The sequence below is a fragment of the Calonectris borealis genome, chromosome 29 (assembly GCF_964195595.1).
Source record: "Calonectris borealis chromosome 29, bCalBor7.hap1.2, whole genome shotgun sequence".
In the NCBI taxonomy this organism is placed as follows: Eukaryota; Metazoa; Chordata; class Aves; order Procellariiformes; family Procellariidae; genus Calonectris; species Calonectris borealis.
The window spans coordinates 984,306-1,005,327 of record NC_134340.1 but is presented as its reverse complement, the minus strand read 5'-3'; the positions used below and the strand labels follow the sequence as shown (position 1 = coordinate 1,005,327).

General features: G+C 42.2%; 3 protein-coding genes across 3 annotated transcripts; 1 reads left to right on the top strand and 2 right to left on the bottom strand.

Annotated features, from left to right (window-relative positions):
- Window positions 1–559: 559 nt before the first annotated feature.
- On the bottom strand, window positions 560–8,233 carry LOC142094071 (uncharacterized). The gene is made up of 3 exons (XM_075175907.1): window positions 8,202–8,233; window positions 1,199–1,806; window positions 560–615 (listed from the first exon to the last, which is right to left on the bottom strand). The coding sequence occupies exons 1-3, from the start codon at window positions 8,231–8,233 to the stop codon at window positions 560–562; spliced, it is 696 nt and encodes a 231-aa protein (XP_075032008.1).
- On the top strand, window positions 5,717–6,388 carry LOC142094144 (uncharacterized). Its single transcript, XM_075176024.1, has one exon. It carries the CDS (start codon window positions 5,717–5,719, stop codon window positions 6,386–6,388), a length of 672 nt encoding a protein of 223 aa, XP_075032125.1.
- A 6,632-nt stretch (window positions 8,234–14,865) lies between the features above and the next one.
- On the bottom strand, window positions 14,866–15,216 carry LOC142094350 (feather keratin 1-like). Its single transcript, XM_075176387.1, has one exon. It carries the CDS (start codon window positions 15,214–15,216, stop codon window positions 14,866–14,868), a length of 351 nt encoding a protein of 116 aa, XP_075032488.1.
- Between the last annotated feature and the right edge of the window lie 5,806 nt (window positions 15,217–21,022).

The following is a 21,022-nucleotide window of genomic DNA, read 5'->3' as shown; positions in this document are numbered from 1 at the left end:
AGCTTTTAAGTGTGGCTTTGTTAACAGTTACAGATTGTGAAATTCAGTTTTTGATATCAGGTTTCCATCCCCATCACCAGCAGACAAAAGCAGTTCATAAACCCTGCAAAAATCCCACTCCTACCTTTCAGGGGGCTTTCCCCTTGTTCCCTTGGCTACTGTTGTTTTATGGTAACAAGGACATTTAGAGCTAAGAAAAAAACCCACATTAATTGAGCTTTTTTGCCAAGGAGAGCAGAGTCTGTGAACTCATCCGAGCTCAACGCTCAATTCAACCTATACATCCCATCATGGCATCTCTGAACGATGGCTCAGGAAATCACGCCTTCCAAGTAAAATGTACAAAACATGTCAATGAGAACTAGGAATGAATTTCAAATACCACAAAGTATTTCCTGCTCAGGAAAGAAATTCCTCCTCATCACTGGAAAATTTTCATTTTCCCATAAGGCATTTTGATTTTTTAATTTAGTTGTAGAATTAAACTGAAAGCAAATCTATGCATGCAACGTGTTTCAACATAATGGCATGAATACAGAATACTATTTTCAAGCCAGTTTTAGATCACCTTGGACTGATAGAAAAACTTCTGCAGAGTATCTATTGAATAAAGTCCTGCAAAAAGAAAAAAAATTAAACACACTTAAGAACTGCATGAAGAGCTGAAACAAAGTTCATTTTTTGTCATGACACTTGGAGTGTTGAGGGACTCCAGGCACTTCTTCCCTGCACGAGAGTGAATATTGCTCCAAGAGGAGTCTGAGGAACAAATGAAAACCAGAGAGGCTCTTGTGCAACACCACGGGGTTTTAATGTGAAAGAGAAGCGTAGCAGCCAATTACAGAAAATCAAGGCAATACAAGGGGAAACGCATGAGGCAGGTATCACGCACTGGTACCAGTGCCCCGCTCAGGACCCAGGGGACAGCCGAGGCGATGGAGCGATGCAGGGGATACCAAGGCTCAGCCATGCAGCCAGGGCACACAGTGGCACGGGGTAGTGGACTGCTGGGCACACACAGCCTCCTCCTGTCCCCATGCCAGGGCAACCGGTGCATGCTGCTGGTCCCCATGGCTCTTGCTCCTTGTCCTCGTGCCGTGGTCCTTGCTTCAGGGCTGTTGCTGGTTCTGGGCACCATCCTGGGGGCTTTAGAAAGCTCCACAACTCCCGCGGCGGGACCTGCCCCACCTCTGGGCACCAGGGAGGTAATACCCCGTGCCACAGGAGGAGAAGCCAGAGCTGTAGGACCTCCCGCAGTTGCCATAGCCCCGGGAGCCCCCATAGCCCAAGGAGCCCCCATAGCCCCCCAAACCAAAGGAGCCCCCATAGCCCAGGGAGCTCCCATAGCCCAGGGAGCCCCCATAACCCCCCAAACCAAAGGAGCTCCCATAGCCCCGGGAGCCCCCATAGCCAGAGGAGCCCCCATAGCCCAAGGAGCCACCATAGCCCCCCAAATCAAAGGAGCTCCCATAGCCCAGGGAGCCCCCATAGCCAGAGGAGCCCCCATAGCCCCCCAAACCAAAGGAGCCCCCATAGCCCAGGGAGTTCCCATAGCCCCCCAAACCAAAGGAGCTCCCATAGCCCCGGGAGCCCCCATAGCCCTGGGAGCTTCGGGAACTGAAGGAACTCCCCAACCAGGCTGGGCCTGATGATCCCACAATGCTCTCCTGAGGAAAAGAGCTGAGTATGGGGCCTGGGACTGTCACCACAGCCGGCGGCGGGAAGATCACTGCTCTGGAGTCGGGGCATTGCTGCACACACGGCTCATTGTAGCTCTCGGCAATCGGCTGAGGGCAGGTCACCCCACAGGGTCTGCAGGACTCGCTGTAGCCAGACATCCTTCTTGTGGTGGTTGTGAGTCTGCAATGTACGGCAGTAGGAGTTTTAATGTAAATGAACAAATACCAGAGCTGGGCTGGGAGGAGATGAACCAAGATTATTAAGCAATGGCTCTGTGTTCCAGCTATCAGCAGTTAACTGAGAAACAGATAAATTTATACATGCTAACAAATAAAACTCATTCTTGTATCAACTCAACCTTTATCCTTTCTTTCATCTCATCATGATCACCTCTGTAAATAATTTCATGTGAAACAGAAATTCAGTATTGGATAAATTAGACAGACAGGTCTGTCTGTGGCAACTTGGACTGGTGAGGATGCACTCACAAAGTGTAAGAACCAGTGAAAAAGCAGCCAACAGGAATAGGAGAAAAGGCTCATTGACTGTATGTATTAATACAGACTTTAAGAGCTGTAAGTCACCCCAAGTATTTCTATAGCTTGCAGATCTACTTCCTATCCTAATGCAGTGACTCCTGATGCTGCATCTGGACAAAGACACATTTTCAGAAGGAAACAAAGGATATAAGTCTGTAAAAACACATGCGGGAATCATCTCTGCAACAAAAGCATTGTTAAAGTAAATACTAATAGTAGTAGAAAGAATGAGTGAAATCACACTTACCTTGTTCACTGCGGAGATTGAGACAAAAGAAGTGGATAGAAGGACTGTGGGTGATATGAGCTTTTATATGCTGCTTTAAGCCACCCTTTGTGCCTCTGGTCCTAATTTGTTACAAAACAAACATGATAGTGTTTACTTTTGCCACCTCAGCACTGTCCCTCCCAAATGTTAGTGTGGGTGTGATACAACTGCTGATGACAATCAGTTATCTGTGATTGTCATTTTAGGGGATTTGGAGAACTTGCAGCTGAAGGGTTGCCATACAGTCATCAACTGAAAGCCAGAACAAGACTCGTACGTCACGTTAGTCCCGTTTTAATGTTCAAGGTAGTACTTACGTGGTGTGGAGCCCTTTATGGTGCCACGTGCACAAACCAGGTGAAGGTCATCCGACATGAGCTAGAAGTTCATCTCTGAGAGGACACACGTTCTCCTTGCAGTTGGCTAGGGATCCACAAATGTTGTTATACAGCAGGGCAAAGAGCTGACATGAAGCAGGTTCACTCCTGATGGGATATCACTATTGCTAAAAACAGCATGAAAGCAGTAAGGCCTGGTAAAGTTTTTAGCTTGTGCTCTAAGCTTTTCATTTTACCTATAATTAACCCAGGCAGGGAGATCTGTGTCTGATTTACTGCACCTGTCAAATGATATAGGGGAAAGATACAGTCCCATCATCACTAGAAATATTAACTACAACCCAAGTGGAGCTAGCACTGGTCCATTGAAACCTCTCCCAACATCCTTCTCTCAAGTCTTCTGAGACAATTCAGGTGACACTAGGTTAACAGAGGAATGGCTGGGCTAAGTGACACCTCCAAAGAGGAAGAAAAGGCCTTATTGATACAGCCAGAACTGTTGACAGGGTCTCTGTCTAAAGGTAATACCAAACGTTTCAAAACTTCATTTGAAATCTCTACTTCTAGAAGTTCAGTTAGAAATACATTTTAAAACAATCTTAATTTTCTTTCCCCCCACCCCTGAAGTACTGACCACTTAGGAAAAAGTGGGAAATTAATAAAATAGTACTTAAAAGAACCTATTTTAATGGCATAAGTCTGTGGCATCATACAGTTCTTTCCAAATCTGTTGTTTTCTAATTTTACAATATTGCAAAAGATAGGCTATAAATTACCTCTAAATTGTAAGATAGCTGTGCCTTTGAAGTGTCATCAGGATTTGCTGTTAATAATGAGAGGCACCTAGAGGATAATGACTTTAAGCTGCTTCACAAATACTCGTTAATACTTAGTGCTTGCAATTTCTGTTATTATCATATTAAATGAAGAAGAGCAGGATTTAGAAGCTCCCGTGTTATGAAAGAGCATCATTTAAAAATATGCCAACCAAAATGCTATGGAATCCTTTTGATTCCTTAACCAGACTGTGATTTATAACTTCAATGCTTGCAAGGTTTTCATTTTCATTCATGATATCAAGTTCTTTATTTTACTAAGTATTAATATGTTTGGAGAGGTTATGACATGTCCATGCTAGAGACTATAGAGAGTAGCTTCATTTCCCTTTATGAGCCAGTATTTTGGTAATATTCCTGAAATTTCTACTGCCTTAAATTTTAGGAGGGAAAAAAAGATCCCCATTAAAAATTATCTGAATATTCAGGCTTAACCGGCTATCTGTCCATGTTCTGAAAAACAAGGGATATCAAACGGATATCCTAAAATCTCTACTCTTAGACTCTCCAGATCGCTTGCTCTCACTTCTGAATGACCCCCTCTCTTCTGTATGAAGCTGTACCTAATGACACAGAGCACTTCATTCACACATCTCTAAATTGATGGTCTTGCACAAGATTTGCATGCTGATAGTTGAGTGTTTGTATGTAACAATGGTACAACACATCAAATATGAATTTTTAGTGGGTGTTTGTAAAACCTCTTATTGCTCCTAGGAGGAGCTGGAACATCTCTGAATTGTCACTGCCTCAATGACATTCCAAAGACAACAATAAAAACAACAATGGCATCCACCTTATAACTCATGAGTAATTAATGGTATTTGATCTGCAAATAGAGATACTAAAGCCCCCATGTTTCTAAACCAGATGTAGGTACCTGAAATTCTCCCTTTATTACCTCTCTCCCTCTTTTTATCCAGCTTGCACATATTTTCATAGCATTCATTTAAATGACACCATTCTTAAAAGACAGATAACTTTAATTGATCCTTACTCATCTACTCTAAAAATCAAACTTATTATCTTAAAACTTAAAGTGGAATTAAATAGCAGATGCCCCAATGCTGGTGCTGGGTATTAGAAGTCTGAAAGATCTCGTCATTCACAAGAACAATGCCCACAATTTGGTACGGACATTGTATCACACCTGTTTTTGAAGGTGGGGAGTGGCAGTGCAAAGCAAGCAAAATTAAATCCCTCAATGTGAAGGTTGTTTTGTTACTATGTAGGACCTGAGGCACAAAGGGTGTTTCATATCTGTAAGCAGTTTGAGAAATGTATAAAAGCTGTTTCCACTCTGAGCCTCTCTATCCACATCTCCTGGCTTATTCTTCTTGGTGAACAGGGTAAGTCCAATTTGCCTCAACCTCTATCCTACTCAAGCTGTTTTCTGTTGGTGTTAAACTCTACACGATGCTATGGATTGGCAGGTTGGAGAACTGCGGGTGTCAGAAAGTGTTATCCTTAGAATAAAATGGGAAGTTTTATATGCCACTTTGAATAACCGTTGCCCAGGCATTTTAGTTCCAGTTCAGGATCTACATGCATTATAAAATTTAAAAATATCAGAATGATTATGGTATCTACCATCTTGAGGTAGTATTTGCCCGATAAGCACAAATATTCCTATTTGGAAGTTGAGTGCTACTGGGCAAGCAATGCAAAACTATAGAAAGAGCTGGCTATACCTGACACTTCTTTTCTTAACTTGCTGTAAATACATTACCAAACCTTAGTCTGTTTCAGTTGGTCTTAAATAAATTAGATTCATCGTGCTACAAGCAAGAGCAGTGATATCAAGTGTGGGATTCACCATACATGACAACAGATGTCTGCATCTGTGCATGAAACCTAGGGAATCTTGACAGTAAACAATCTAAAATGTGATTTACGTGACCAGATGTATGTATACTTTGCAAGGTAATAAACTCTGGGCTGTCACAATTTCCGCTGACTTTAAGCAAGCACAGGCATCTAGGGTCAGGTGAAAATTTCTGCATCCAAAACCTGCTTACCATTGTGCTTTGCAGACTCACAGCCATCACAAGAAGGATGTCTGGCTACAGCGAGTCCTGCAGACCCTGTGGGGTGACCTGCCCTCAGCCGATTGCCGAGAGCTACAATGAGCCGTGTGTGCAGCAATGTCCCGACTCCAGAGCAGTGATCTTCCCGCCGCCGGCTGTGGTGACAGTCCCAGGCCCCATACTCAGCTCTTTTCCTCAGGAGAGCATTGTGGGATCATCAGGCCCAGCCTGGTTGGGGAGTTCCTTCAGTTCCCAAAGCTCCCAGGGCTATGGGGGCTCCCGGGGCTATGGGAGCTCCTTTGGTTTGGGGGGCTATGGGAACTCCCTGGGCTATGGGGGCTCCTTTGGTTTGGGGGGCTATGGGGGCTCCTCTGGCTATGGGGGCTCCCTGGGCTATGGGAGCTCCTTTGATTTGGGGGGCTATGGTGGCTCCTTGGGCTATGGGGGCTCCTCTGGCTATGGGGGCTCCCGGGGCTATGGGAGCTCCTTTGGTTTGGGGGGCTATGGGGGCTCCCTGGGCTATGGGAGCTCCCGGGGCTATGGGGGCTCCTTTGGTTTGGGGGGCTATGGGGGCTCCCGGGGCTATGGCAACTGCGGGAGGTCCTACAGCTCTGGCTTCTCCTCCTGTGGCACGGGGTATTACCTCCCTGGTGCCCAGAGGTGGGGCAGGTCCCGCCGCGGGAGTTGTGGAGCTTTCTAAAGCCCCCAGGATGGTGCCCAGAACCAGCAACAGCCCTGAAGCAAGGACCACGGCACGAGGACAAGGAGCAAGAGCCATGGGGACCAGCAGCATGCACCGGTTGCCCTGGCATGGGGACAGGAGGAGGCTGTGTGTGCCCAGCAGTCCACTACCCCGTGCCACTGTGTGCCCTGGCTGCATGGCTGAGCCTTGGTATCCCCTGCATCGCTCCATCGCCTCGGCTGTCCCCTGGGTCCTGAGCGGGGCACTGGTACCAGCGCGTGATACCTGCCTCATGCGTTTCCCCTTGTATTGCCTTGATTTTCTGTAATTGGCTGCTACGCTTCTCTTTCACATTAAAACCCCGTGGTGTTGCACAAGAGCCTCTCTGGTTTTCATTTGTTCCTCAGACTCCTCTGGGAGCAAAACTCCCTGGTGTTCTGAGTTAACTTATCAAACAATCTGCCCTGCTCAATCTCTCTTTAAAATGTGGAATGAAAGTTTAATTGGGATACTTAAGGCATCAACAGGATTGTGTTAATGACTGTTTGTTTAGCAATTTAGCAGTCATTATCTTCCCCAAGTTTCAGAACAGGCAGGGTAATTGTTATTGCTCTGAGGATTTCTGGTGACACCCCAAAGGCCCCCAAATCACAACATAATTTAGCAACCAATTAACACATAATTGCAGCATTCCTCAACTAGCGAGCAACAAAGGAAGAATCATACATAATCTTTTCTTTTATTTGTTGATTTTTTAAATGTTCCTCCTGATATTTACTGATATTCATTCTCTGTTAAAGGCAAAATCTTCATAATCTAAAAAGTGAATATGAAAATAATAACAGATTGCTGGGATTTTCTGAGCTCCAAGGAATTGGAATACCAAGCGATGAAATGAGGTATTGTCTGTAAGACAGTGTTAGCTTTCCCACCTCTTTCCCCCCATTGATTGTTAGCCAGGAATGATTATTTCATATTGTGCTTAAAGAAGTATGACTAAGGGAAATACACCCTATCAAAAAAGGGGTATTACTCATTGCTTACATTTATCTATGATTACCTCCTTACTAATTGCTATGGTATGATTTAAATGAAGATCTGCCTGGTACTCACAATTTATGCATAGGCAAATTTCTCCTAGAGAAGGCTCCAAAGAGGAAGAGAGAGGAAGAACATTGCAAGACACATATTATGATGCACCATAAATTTAATGAGTGAGAAGTAGAATTTTAAAAAATGTACAGCATAAGAAAGCAGTAGGGTTGAATATGGATAAAACCAATCATCCATTTCAAGGCAACGCTTTACAGCTGGACACCCAACTCCTACATGCAACAATAGAAGTTACATTTTTCACCTCATTGATAGCAGAGAAAGGCATTAAATCAGAAATGCCAAGCTCCTGCAGTCCCATTAGCTTAGGGAAAAGCTGAGGGTGGTCAGCAAGCACATGGCCATGGTCAGTCCTGCATCCGGATCACACTTTTAAGCTTCTGGTTGTTCCTTTGTGGTTTTTCCTCCAAGGTTTTATCATGGCCCACACCGGTTGTAACGACGGTAGGACCTCCCATAAAGGCCGCCTAGACCTGAATATCCAAGGCTCCCGAGTCCCAAGGAGCTGCCAGAGGAGATAGGGACCCCCCCGGCATTGAGAGCATCCCCTACAGCTGCAGATGCTGAGGATCCCACTGTGGTATTTTGGGGGAAGGAGCTGAGGATGGGTCCAGGCAGGGTCACCACCACGGGAGAGGGCTGGATCACGTATGTCGAGTCCTGGCACTGCCTGACGCAGGGCTCGTTGCAGCTATTCGCCAGTGGGGTTGGGCCGCAGGAGGTGGGAGGACACAGGTCATAGCAGGACATGTCTGCGGGATGGAACTAAGTCTGAAACACAAAGAAGGAAGTAAATACAAGAAAGAAGCTGTAATTATAGTCATGTAATTAAGCTGCAAATATGGTGGAGAGTGCAAGAAACTAACTAGAGACTATGTGGAGAATGGAATAATGTGTTAGTCTTAGGTTGAAAGGAGACTTCAGTGAAACCCAAACTCCTCTACACTACAGAGGACAGCTCGAGGGGTAACTCTACCTGCTCCTGAGCAGTCTTTGATAGCTCATTTCCCACAACACTCGTCCAGGATGCATGCAGCCCTGCAATAGGTGGGAAGCAAGGGACAGGGCTTATGATCTCCTGCATGATACGGCTAGGAGAAACTTCGCCCCACAACAGAGGGAAGAAGAAAAAATTCCTCAGCAGGTAGAAGTGAGAAGCATAACCTAATAATGTGACACTCACCTGTGAAAGGGAGCCTTATCCTCCCCACAGATGGGCTTGTCTCTTAAGCAGCAAAAGAACAAATATTCTGCCTAATTCTTATTTACTCATCCCCTTTTCTTTGTGCTTATTTCCTCTTACATCCGTCTTACAGAGAAAGCAGCTTTCTGCCTGTTTCTGAAGGGGAGGGAAATGGAAGTTGATGGTGTCCAAAATCATTCGATAAGCAAATAGAACAGGCAGAAGCTTAACTATTGATATTTCAGTTTCAGGTTACTGAGGTGCTGCAATGGAGAGCTAGTCCCAAAGTATTCAGAGCATTTTAGAAGGAGATGATTCAAATATTTCTGGTCCCAAAGTGCTCAGGAATGGAGAAGGATTATTTTCATGGTATCCTGGTGCAAGAAGGGATATACTTTCAATATTGCCCAGCACACTTTTGAAAATTGGAGCCCACTTACTTGTCTATCTACAGAAAAAGCTCTGAAAAAGACAAAATCTCTGTACAGATTCTCCACATCCATTTCTATTTGCTGAGCAATTCACATGCAGAGATTTTAACATCTTGGAACTGAATGATGCGGTGACACAAATGAAAAATGAGTCAGAAGTCCTGTATCCAGCAGTTGCCACCCTTCAAAGAACAGCTACCCTCTTTTAGAGAAAGAGCTACTTGCTGGTCTCCCACACACACTGGTAAAGGGCATAAACCTTAGACTGCTATAGACAAGACAGTGTAAAAATAAAATATGATGAAAACAACAACTCAGGACATTGAAAGATAGTAAGCAGGTTCAGACTTACCCTTTTCACCAAGGAGAATAAAGCAGAAGTGGATGGCAGCAACTCTCACTGTGCTGGCTTTTTATACTGTGTCCTAGAATGCCTGAGGACCTGAGATGTAGCTTTACCAGCCAATTGCTAAAGAATTCTTGTATGCAAAATATTCCCAGCTGATGATTTACTTTTTTCTCACTGTTTGTATTTATTGCCTTCATTTAATTTCCTCACTATAATGTATGCATTCCACTATAGAGGTTTCTTTTATCTTAAAATATTATAAACCCAGTTAATTCCTGGTCAAATCAACTGATTCATCTGAGTTACGAAATAAATTCTTTTGCATCCTAAGGACAATATATGCAATGTACATCATCTGACACAGATGAATACATATATTAGGAAAGATGCGTGTGAACTCCCCTGTGAAATCCCCCTTCCCTCTTCACGGAGAGCATAAGTTTTTGAGACATTTCACTCTGAAAGAGCCAGAAGTTACCATTTATGACTCTGAATTGGACTGCAGGTTTGCCAAATTCCTCTGAAACAGCCAGACAGCCCCTCAAATTCAGAAAATAAAATTGTTACAGAAAGCACTTAGCAGAGCTGATTGCACTTTACCAGTCTCAAAGGTACCTACTGGGAAATAGATTATTTGAGGGAACATATTGTTGTACTTTCTTGACTGAGGAGACAGGATGAAAGAGTATCAGCAGTCTGATCTATTCTTTTAATCTTAAACTACTACAGTTCCATGAAGGACTTTGAGACACAGCTCTTCAATTTGGGAACCAAGTGTCAAAGTCCTTAATCTAAGGAGTCTGCAGTTTTAGCTTTCTTCCTACATCAAACTCCAGGAAAACAGTTCAGGTCAGATTGAGGATGCGTGTGAATTTTAGGCTAGTCACAGACACTGGCACTCAAAGTCTTGCACAAGCTTACCTATGGGATCATTAAAGACGCCAAACAGTTTTACATTTGCCATCAGATTATTCTTTTCCCCTACTGTGTCTTGCACTATTATACAAAATTATACTTAAAATTAATGGTAGCTACTTACAGAGGTTTATAATATTCTTGTTCTTTTTTCCTCTTTTGAAAGCAAATAACGTTGTCTTCATTTTGCATGGCCTTGAAGAACATTGCAATGTGCAACAATTCAATTTCTTTTTCAAAGACAATTTCTAGATTAAAAAGTAATTGCATACAATGCATAAGCAGACTTTAGGGCAGGGATCAGTACTCCAATCTCTCCTCTCCTAATGTTTAAATCACTTAGCTAGAGACATGCAAATTATCCCTGAACTGTGAGTATCTTCATTAGATCTCCTGGGAAATAAATGCTGATTGTACACTTTTGAAGAACAAAAGTCTTCAAAGTTCACAACACGTTTTCATCAATGGCTCAGACATGCAAATAATGCATTATCAGAAAATGTGAAGGTATGTGACACTATTTGAACATGATCAGCATTTAAAATTTGTGACCAGGATTACTAATGAATTTCACAAACTTCCTCACATTATATGGTGTCACAAACTGGAGCCCTTCCACTTTTTACTTAAAATATAAATAAGTATTTGCAAAAATCACATGTTAAAAATCCCATTCCGATCATCAGTCACTGGATATCCTTAGGTATCTCATGACCCCCATCAGTGACACTACTGACTGAAGCTCTTCTGTTCCTTGAGATTTATGCTCTTTCCCCAATGCTCTTACCAATGCACACAGAGCAACACACTACTGCGGTATCAAAATGTTAAAAAACATGTTCCTTTATAGCAATAACTATCTATTGATCATAAGAGAAGCATGTGGTTTTGAAAACAAACTCATCAAAAGATACAGTGATGATAAAAAGAATCACAAGTCCTCTCCTGAAGGTGATCATATGTCAGGTTAGCCTGACTGGCTCAATCTCCTCATCCCAGGAGCTGAAAGCTTTGGGATATTGCTTGTTGGAATATTACAAAGAGCAGTGATCCTAAATCTCACAGTCATTTATCAGGGATGAAATTGCACACTCAGGACTTAAATTAAAAGCTCTTGCTGTGACAGCAGGTGGTACTCCCATGGGCCAGTGTGACCAAAATGCTAAAGAGCAGACAAAATTCCTAACCAAATTGAATTTTGACTCATCCACATTTTGGGAAGGTGGAGTCAGTATAATGGAGTCAGGCATATTTAATGGATGCAAACCAAAAAGATGAAAGAGACACACGGATCATGGTTTTCATCCAACGCCAGGATAAGTCCAGACAATAAACATAAACAGTAAACAAAACAATTTCACTAGTGGGAACCCAGCCATATTAAAAAAAAAAATATTAATTCAGGATCTAGTTAGTAAATGTGCAAGGATGTCTCAGATCCTCCAGGCAGTCTGAGAAAGCTATAAAAGCTCTTGCTCTTCAGAGCCTTCCTGCCTCTTCCCTTATCCGTGTATGCACAGCAGACGCTACAATTCTGGTTTCAACTTTACAAAATTCGGTATCGAAATACATTTCCACTGACAGCAGTAGCAAATACTTAGTGTCCTGCAAAAACAGCTCATGTTATTCTTTTTTGTATGGGACCAACTTGTTCCAGCTATTCAGATGCAAGTTTATAAATCAAGAAAGAGAAGGTACAGACAGTTCTTTCGTTCAGAGCATGTGTACTCTACCATGCACTGTTTTTTATGCTGCTGGTTTATTGTCTAGTACTATGTGTTATTGCACACATGCTGCCCGATTATGTAGACCCCAGTCTAACATGGTATGACATTTCCAAAGCAAACACAATAACTTGAGGGGCAGCGCCTGAGCTTGTCTCGCCTAGAAAATTTTCTCTGTAACATAATAATCTAGCTCATATTCTGCAGCAGTGTATAAAACACTTTCTGATTAACTATGAAACCAAACAGAGAAACGTTTTACTTTGGGACTGTGCTATACTTGTTGCTACGATAAGTTTTAACCCAAAGAAGGCAGTCTGGGACAGGAATGAAGAGGGGAAATGATGCTTGAGGATTGGGTTTGCTTTTTGTTTTGAAGAAGTGTGCTGCATACCAGACCTTTCTGCTACAATTTCTGAATGCTTGAAGGAAAGATCCCAACTTTGGAAAGAGTGTACATGCACAGGGGTTACCTCTGTGGAGAGGTTTGGTGCAGTTGATTAGAAGAAAGCTTAACAGAGAACTGCAGAAGGGGATTGCAAGAGTAGGAAAATGTACTTTGTCACAAGAAATGTCATTATCTGTCCACCTGAATATGTTAAAGATACCTTCACGGTAGTGCCTCAGCCATAACTCTTCCCAGCCATATCGATACTGGGGAATTGTAACTTCTCTGCTGTGTTACATACGCAGGTTGACCTCCATAAGAGAAACTATTTTGCAACAACTGCAAATGAATGATGACTTCTTTGGAATATATCCCCTTTGATCAAGCAATATCTTCAGTTGAGATGGCAAAAAATATATTACACATTTAATTCAGACCAATCGTCTGCTGTATTATAATATCAAACTGTTAACTTTCCATTTTCTTCTGTTGTTTATTAAGAAAACCTACTCCTTAAAATTATTAATTCTTTTACGGAACTCCTTTAATTTAGCTCCACTAATGACTGTAGTCAATATAACTTTGTCAACATCTTTCCCTGGCTTTACAGTTCAACATCATTCTGTACAGACACAGACAAAAACTCCAAGCAAGAAATTTCACAGATATCAGGCTGTGAGTTGTATGGGCTGACAGGACATTGAATCATCCAAAGCCTTCAGGTAGAGCTTTTCAAACCTTCTCCCTTTAGGGACCAAAGCGCCCAGTCTTTAAACACTACCTTTATTATAGCACAGATGATCAAGCTAGAACAAAGCAATGCCCGATAGAGTTCACATCTACTAGGCACAACAGGTAGGAGTCAGTTTATAAAGACACACTAAGAAAGGGTTAGAACTTAAAATCTTTTAACCTCTTTCTCCCAGACATGCTTTCCATGCCAGCAAATTTTAAAGGCCAATTCCCTTGCAAAAACACCACAAAAACTTTCTCTTCCTCCCCTCCAAGACTTACCAGGGCCTGATCTCAGCTGCCAAGAAGTGCTGCACCCACCAGAAAGCTCTGGGCTGCACCAGCTTGCTGCCTCTCTCCCACCACCTCTGCCCTAAGCAAGCTCAGCTGTGCTCAGGAAAAGAATAATCTCTCCCTTCTTTTAAAGGGGTCTTCCTAAGTATCACAGATAGGATAAAGAAAGCCACAATCTTCTTCCAGGTTGCCCAGGTAATAGCACATATGTCCTATTTGTGCAGCAAGCTGAGAACAGATGAGTGGAGGTAGCGATTCAGAAAAAGGTTTATCCCTGTAATTTCTAGTGTTCCTCGTGCCCCTGTAGACTTTCCTGCTGCATCTCTCTGTCCTTTTTCCTACGTAGATACTTTTGTCTATTACATCTGCAGGAGGATAAGGAGGAACAGTATTCCCCTCAGTGAGCTTTTCCCTGAAATTAGGCTACTCCACTTCTCATTGAAGGGGAGCTAATTCTCCTTCTCAAATCACCTTATTGCCCCATTCTCATCCCCCTTCAAAGACATCCACCTCAAAACAAGCATTTTCTCATAAAAGAGCAATATTAAAACAGTTAAAGGGCCTTTTTCCATCTCTGTGGTACAGTAGGTAAAAGGTCTTTAAAGTGTAAACTGAAGCAGCACCCTTACTTTAAGATTTCCTGCTTATGCAACAACAGGAGATGCACCTATTGCAGATGAACATCATCTCTTTCTAGCCTTTAATAAATTGTCTCGGGCTGGATTTACCATGTATAGACAAAAGAAGAACTTCTTCCACAACTGAAATCTGACTCGTTTTCCTTTGGCAATAGGCATGAAGTTATTTGCACAGTGTTTTCTGGAACAGATGACTTGCAAAGGGACCTGTTTCAGCACAGACAAGCTGGAAAAGGGGCTGGGAGAAGAAAGAAGTACAGGCAGACTCAGAATATGATGCAGCACAAATTTAATGAGGCTGAGGAATGGAAGGAAGCAATGTAAAGTGTAAGGAATACATTTCCATGGTCCACTAAGGACAGTACCCACTCATCCCTCTCACAATGACACATTCAGCAAAATGAGATCTTCTTTCTTCATTGTTTAAGTGGACTGTACTAATTCAGTCATGCAGAACAATTTATAATAATTACATATTTTACCTAGTTATTGTCAAATACAAAAAAGCATAAGAGAACAAGACATTTCATCAGAAATATAAAGTAAAGCATAACAAAAGTAAGACAAGCAGAGGCCTGATTTTAGGAGATGCCAAGCTCCCACAGCTCCATTAACTTCAGGTTGTGGGTATCTAACATCGCTTCTGAAAACCATGGCCATGAGCTCAGTCCTGCGTCGGGTCGTGCTTCAGCGTTCCTGGTCTTTTCTTCCCGCTTGCTCCTCACGCTTTAGCACGGCCCATAGTAGCCACTGCGGTAGGTGTTGTAGCGACGGTAGGGCCGGCTGTAGCCACTGCCCAGGCCTGGGTAGCCAAAGCTCCCAAATCCCAAGGAGCTGCCGGAGGAGATGGGGACCCCTCCAGCACTGAGCGCGCTCCCAACAGCCGCGGATGCTGAGGATCCCACAGCGGTGTTCTGGGGGAAGGAGCTGAGGATGGGTCCGGGCAGGGTCACCACCACGGGAGAGGGCTGGATCACCACTGTTGAGTCCTGGCACTGCCTGACGCAGGGCTCGTTGCAGCTGTTGGCAAGCGGGGTTGGGCCGCAGGGGGTGGGTGGACACAGGTCATAGCAAGACATGTCTGTGGGGTGGAGGTAAATCTGAAACACAAAAGAAGAAAGAAATGCAATACAAGAATTTAAATAAAACTCTTTGTACAGCTGACATTATCTGATAAGGGGAGTATATAACAAACTAACAAGAGATTCCATGGGGAGCCAGATAACATTTTACACCAGACCCATAGGAAGTACTTTGAAAACAGTGTTGAGCTTGCATTTTCTTTAAGGAGACTGTTCGGGAAGGTAGCACTGGTGCATCTCAGTTGGGAACTTACCCTGAAGCCTCCTTGTTTAGTCAGCTCACCCGGGAACCGGGGTACGTGCTGGTGCTGAAAGCCTCTTCGTTCACATTGCAGAGAGTGCCCTAACCACATGGCCGTAACACTACCCTGGGAAAAGGCATTTTCAACACTTCCCCTTGCAGTTGTGGCTGCACACAGGGAAACTGTTAGGACTCTGTGTGTCCTAGAGAAATGGAGGTTGACTCTGTAGCCTTCAGATGAAGGTGCTCTGCTGGAACGGGTAAGACTCAGCTTGTTATTCCTGATCCAAGGCTTGCCTCTTTGCTAAACCGTCACTGATGACAAACATCCTACCTAATGCTAATACAGCAAATAACCTTTCCCGTTTCATTCCTATCGCTTCCACTCATGCATATTCCATCTTGGAGATCCCTTCTCCCAGTTTTAGAAAGTGGAAAATAGACGCTTAAGCACTTAAAATCTGTTCAATAAGAAATGGAAGGACAGACAGCTGAATTCAGGAACACTTCTATTTTTGTGTATTGCTATTAATATTAAAATCATCAGCAAATCTCAGAAACTATAGTGCAAATCTGTCCACAGTTGTTTGGAGGATGGAGAAGCAACTGGTTAAAGGTCAATCCTTGCCTGCGGAAGAACTACGAATTGAGTTTCAGAGGCAGGCATGGACTGATGACTGCTTTCTATGTGGAGAGCTGGTGACCCAGAACTGGCAGTATTGGCCAGTACCCCCATGTTCTTCTGATCTTCTGGCCTTAGCTAAATTTTCCACAGACCAGCACACTACTCTGAACAGATCCAAGAATTCATTACAGATATTTTATGTTCAGCTGCAGGACCTGAAAACTTGTTTGGATCCCAAAGTTGAATAAATAGACCTAACTGGCTAACTTGTGGCTCGTTGCCCCATTCAATGATTTTTATAACTGACCACCAACAGAAAACTTCCTCTTTCATATGAAAACCCCTTCCTCCCTCAGAGGAAAAAGCTGGATGTACTACAACATTAGTGAGGAAAAGCTACAAAATCGTGAAGGCAACAGTTCAACATATAAAGAGAGAATAAAGGGGTTCAGACTTACCTTATTCACCAGGGCAAAGAAGGCAAGAGAAATGGATGGAAGAGCCTTGAGTTGCTCAGGTTTTTATACTGAGTCCCAAGTTGCCCAACAACTTGGGACATTCTTTGTGCATGAAGTTATTTATGAGCCACTACTGATTACATGTTTTTTTGCCTCAGTATTCGTGTTTATTACTGCTTCACTTCCTTATCTTGTGGCATGTATATCTGACCACAAGTTTCTTTCATCTTAAAATATTCTGGGCCAAGTTAATTTCTGGGAACACTAGAATGATTAATTCAGAAGAATCTATTCTGCCTTCAAAACCCTTTTGGATCTGCCTGGTGTCATTAAAGGAGATTAAGCATAATTTACATAATGCAGTCCCTTGTATTCTCCTCTGCAAGGTAAATACTGTTGGAAATCATGAAGAATTTCAGCCTTTAGAAGTCAACCCATGAGCACTTGTAGTTTGGGGATTCAAGCTGCTTTTAAAGAAAAGAGACTGATTTTTTCAGAAAACGGCCAGGAATACACATGCAATTTTCACCCAACTCTGGCCCCAAAATGAGAGAAGCAGCTCAAATACTGCTAAAAGGGAAGGACACTGAAGAACCCTTCGAGAGTCAGGAGGAACTGAAAAGTGTTATGGCTGTGTACAAAGGCTGAGATGTAACTAGAAAAACACTGAAGATGCTGCTGTTTTGACGTGGAAGAAGAAACAAAAAAGAGTATTAGAAGTCCAGTCTAATGAGACGATATCAAATGATAGCACTTCTGTGGAAGAGTCTGAAGGACAAATCTCATTAATACAGGATCTTTCCTGGCTGTCTCTAACTCTGGGCCTGATCTCTTAGGAGTTCTTTGTCTAAAGAATCCACAAACACATTTTTATTCTTATCTCAGACCTCAACTGTTTCTAGGTTAACTTCCACATGCATAAATATGTTGCATTGCTTGGTGACATTTGTTCTCAAGGAAGAGTTCTGCAAAAGATAAGGCTTTGCAAAACTCAGCTATGGAGGCGGAAGTAGTCACATACAAGAATTCTTCCTTTCCTATTGCAAAATTCATTTCTCCAGCTGTCCATGCAACGTCTGGTACAGATGTGTTATAGACCAATGGTAGCCAGTTGGACAAGTGTCAAAAGTATATAAAGTGTCAAGAATTTCCTCACTTGCGGTCAATTTTTCTGTCACTTTACAGCAGTCTTTGGATTGCACAAGAAAATTGAGCCTCCTCTATAGGGGGCTTGCATGATAAATAGTAAAGGGGTAAAAATACATAAGCAATTCTAGACACAGAGATTAGTACTGAGGTTTTTGCTCTCCTAGCACTTAACTACTGAGACATGTAAATCATCTCTAAATTAGGAGTGTCTTTGTGAAGATCCCCTGGGAACAGAAACTTGTTTGGCTTGGTCATAGGTTCCTGAGAACTTCAAAGTTTATCAGAAGCTTTTATTAAAGTGCTAGGCATGCAAAGTATCATATTATGTGTAAATTTAAGATATGTGACCCATATTTGAATTCTCATATCACTTCTGTAATAATATATTATTAAGATTTGGGAGTGCAGGTCAGTCCTTGGGTTCTCAAATTTATGTCATTGTTCCTGGCTGCAGGAATTACAGCTATTTTATTTTTAATTAAAAATAGCCTCAAGGTTTGGTTTAAGCCATCTCATATTTCAAGGAGATTCTCAAATAAATTGCCCTAGACTTTTTTGGTTCACCAGCCCTGTCCATTTCTCAGTACTTCTCCATATTCTAAGGGATTAGCAGGCTTTTTCAAAAATAATTTCCTCTAGAGCAGCTGGTATCTAGCAGCTATTTAAGGAATTAATTTGCATAACAGTATCCATAGATTATTTTCATCGATTTTTTTTTATTCTTTCTTCACCCAAGCTCTGCTTGGAAAACACAAAATACTTTTAAAATCAGGTTATGAGTTTAAAAAAAAAGGATCTAGCAACATTTTCAGAGATGTCTACAGCCTTCCTTGAAAATAATAACAATAATTATTGCTCTAACTCCAGCCACTTTATTGTACAGTCAGAATGACTTAATGGCCTGATTTTTGAGATGAATTAAAGTGAGTGAATCAGAAGTTCACAGCTTTTTTTGTATAATCAAGGACAGACCTATATATTCAGATTATAATTAAAACTTCTTGCATAACATGAGAACATCCTCCTGAGGCACCTGTGAGTGACTAAATGTCTGAAAAAAAAAAATTCTTAATCAAAATGGAACTGGAAGCCTACTCACAATAATCCCCACATAACGGCTCCAGACAAAAGTGACCCCAAAATCTGTGCACGGAGAAACAGACACACAGAAAATGGAAGTTTCCCTGGCAAAAAGAGTACCATCTGTAATAAATTTTGAATTGTAATTAATTAGCTCATTATAAAGAAATGGATGCCTCAGAGGCTTTGAGCAGTTGAATACATCTGTAAAAGTTCTTGCAACTCAGAGCCCTCCTATGCCATTCCCTTCTCTCACCATTCACAACAGCTCTGATAGTTCTTGCTTTTATCTCAGACCTCATTCTTAGCTAATTGTACTAATATAGATGCTTATTGACAGCATTAGCAACAGCCTACGTATCCTACACAGCTATTTGAAGTTCACACAATAATTTAGGGCACCTGGTTCCAGGCCACTGAGAGTGAACTCTGTTAATGCCCTCGCGGTATTAGCAATTTCTGCCTTATTGCTTAAAACAGAAGATGTATCTATAGCTTAAGGTTGTTTAGTCCAGTCAGACTGGGTGCCTCTGCATGGCATGGCTGTTGCTATTGCAACCCACCACTCATTATTTGCTGTAATTTGTTGTTTGGCCCATGCTGCATGCGTAATCTGGGTTACCTTTGGTGTAGGCAGAACCTGCGACTTGAGCTTCACAACTTCAGCTTCTGCTGCTCAAATAGCTCCCCTGAAGGCAAAGGTGTTCAAATATAGGTAGATACGTAGTCCTCAAAGTTCATACCTTAACATAGCTATTTTCATTGTTAATGTTATTCAAATACTGTTATGAAGGACTTTAAAATGACTAAAGTTTGAGGTTTCATTTTGCATCTTACTGTGGTCTAATAAGCTTAAACAATTCATGTTACAATTTCCCTTTTTGTCAAAAAATAAATGTAACTAACTACTGCATACAGATCTATGGAGTATTTCTGCAAAGAGCCAGGCGTAGTGTGGTTGTTATGCTGGAATTCAATGGGGAACAGTAGAAGAAAACTACAACAAAAATTAACTTATGCTGGAGGGAAGAAACTGTTTACTCACCAGAATCTCTGCAAAACAGCACACCCAAAATGGGTGGGCTTTAGTTATTTTTTCAAATAGGTTTGAATAATTTTTCAAGTGCAGATTTGAATTATATTTCACATTGTAAGAGCGCAATTAGTATTTCTCTACCCATGGCCCTATGTGTCAGATCCACCTTCCTTGCAGAACGATGTCTTGGTGCCACCAAGACTGATGAATGTGTACTTGTAATCCATCACCTCAGAGCAAGGGATTGCCTATAGCCATTGGTATAAACCCTTTTCACAAGACATGGTTTCTTTCTGCCAAGGGTTACATGAGCTATCACCCACCTGCATTTTGCTGCAATTATATGCCAGGTCCCTGATTTTACATTCACTTCTATTAGTCATTTAGGACGGAAAAGATCACAGCCTACTTGTTTAGAGCTGGAGACCCAGGACTAACACACATTCATTTAAAGCCTTTCCATCCCAGTAAGAAGAGAAGGGGTTTCATGCTCAAAACAAACTTTGAAATTACAGACTTTTGCATGACGTGAAAATTCAGCCTGTCATTTGACTCCGCAGACGCCTGCAACCAGTGAGCGCACACAAGTACTGCTGCCAAACCCAACTATTTCAGCATCAGCCCAGGAAGATCCGCACAGAGGCACCAGGAGCTCGTTTTACAACATGAGTTACAAATCTACATTTAAGTAGCCTTAGGTAGGTTGGCATTAATTACAAAAAAAATCCTCTCAGTATAATTTGCAGGGGAAGCAGGTCTCCCCTCACAGCATTCCCCCCCAACTCCCTCCTTGGGGTCCCGCTTTGCTCAGTTTAAGTGCCTGGTCTTACCCCCACGATGAAAGCCCCAGTTGGGGAAGGAAATCTATGGTACTTGTAGACAAAGTATCTACTCTGGATAAAGTATCCACTTTGCTATAATGTATCCAGTTTATTTCCACAAACAAAGCCTCTACTTTGTTACAAAGTATCTACCTTGGATATAGACGTTTCCTGGCTGTAAAATGATTCCTTGGCATAGAGGCCATCAGCCGCATCCTTGTTTATAGTCAACATGAAAAAGCAACTTCAATTCATAAAACAGAGGAAGAGTAAGAAATTTTACAAAAAGTCAGCTGCTAAAAGTTTTTCAAACAAACACCAGGAGACTCAGATTGCGATGCAGCATAACTTTAATGAGAGCAAAAAGCAGAATAAAAAAGTACAAAGTATAAG

Bases quoted from the DNA above. Each gene is read 5' to 3' on its own strand.
- LOC142094144 (XM_075176024.1), top strand. From the start codon at position 5,717: ATGTCTGGCTACAGCGAGTCCTGCAGACCCTGTGGGGTGACCTGCCCT.
- LOC142094071 (XM_075175907.1), bottom strand. From the start codon at position 8,233: ATGTCCTGCTATGACCTGTGTCCTCCCACCTC. The intron at 1,807-8,201 runs CTGCGGCCCAAC...CTGCAGACCCTG, and splicing joins GACCTGTGTCCTCCCACCTC to TGGGGTGACCTGCCCTCAGC. The intron at 616-1,198 runs GTGCCCAGAGGT...TTCTTTTTGCAG, and splicing joins CACGGGGTATTACCTCCCTG to GACTTTATTCAATAGATACT.
- LOC142094350 (XM_075176387.1), bottom strand. From the start codon at position 15,216: ATGTCTTGCTATGACCTGTGTCCACCCACCCCCTGCGGCCCAACCCCG.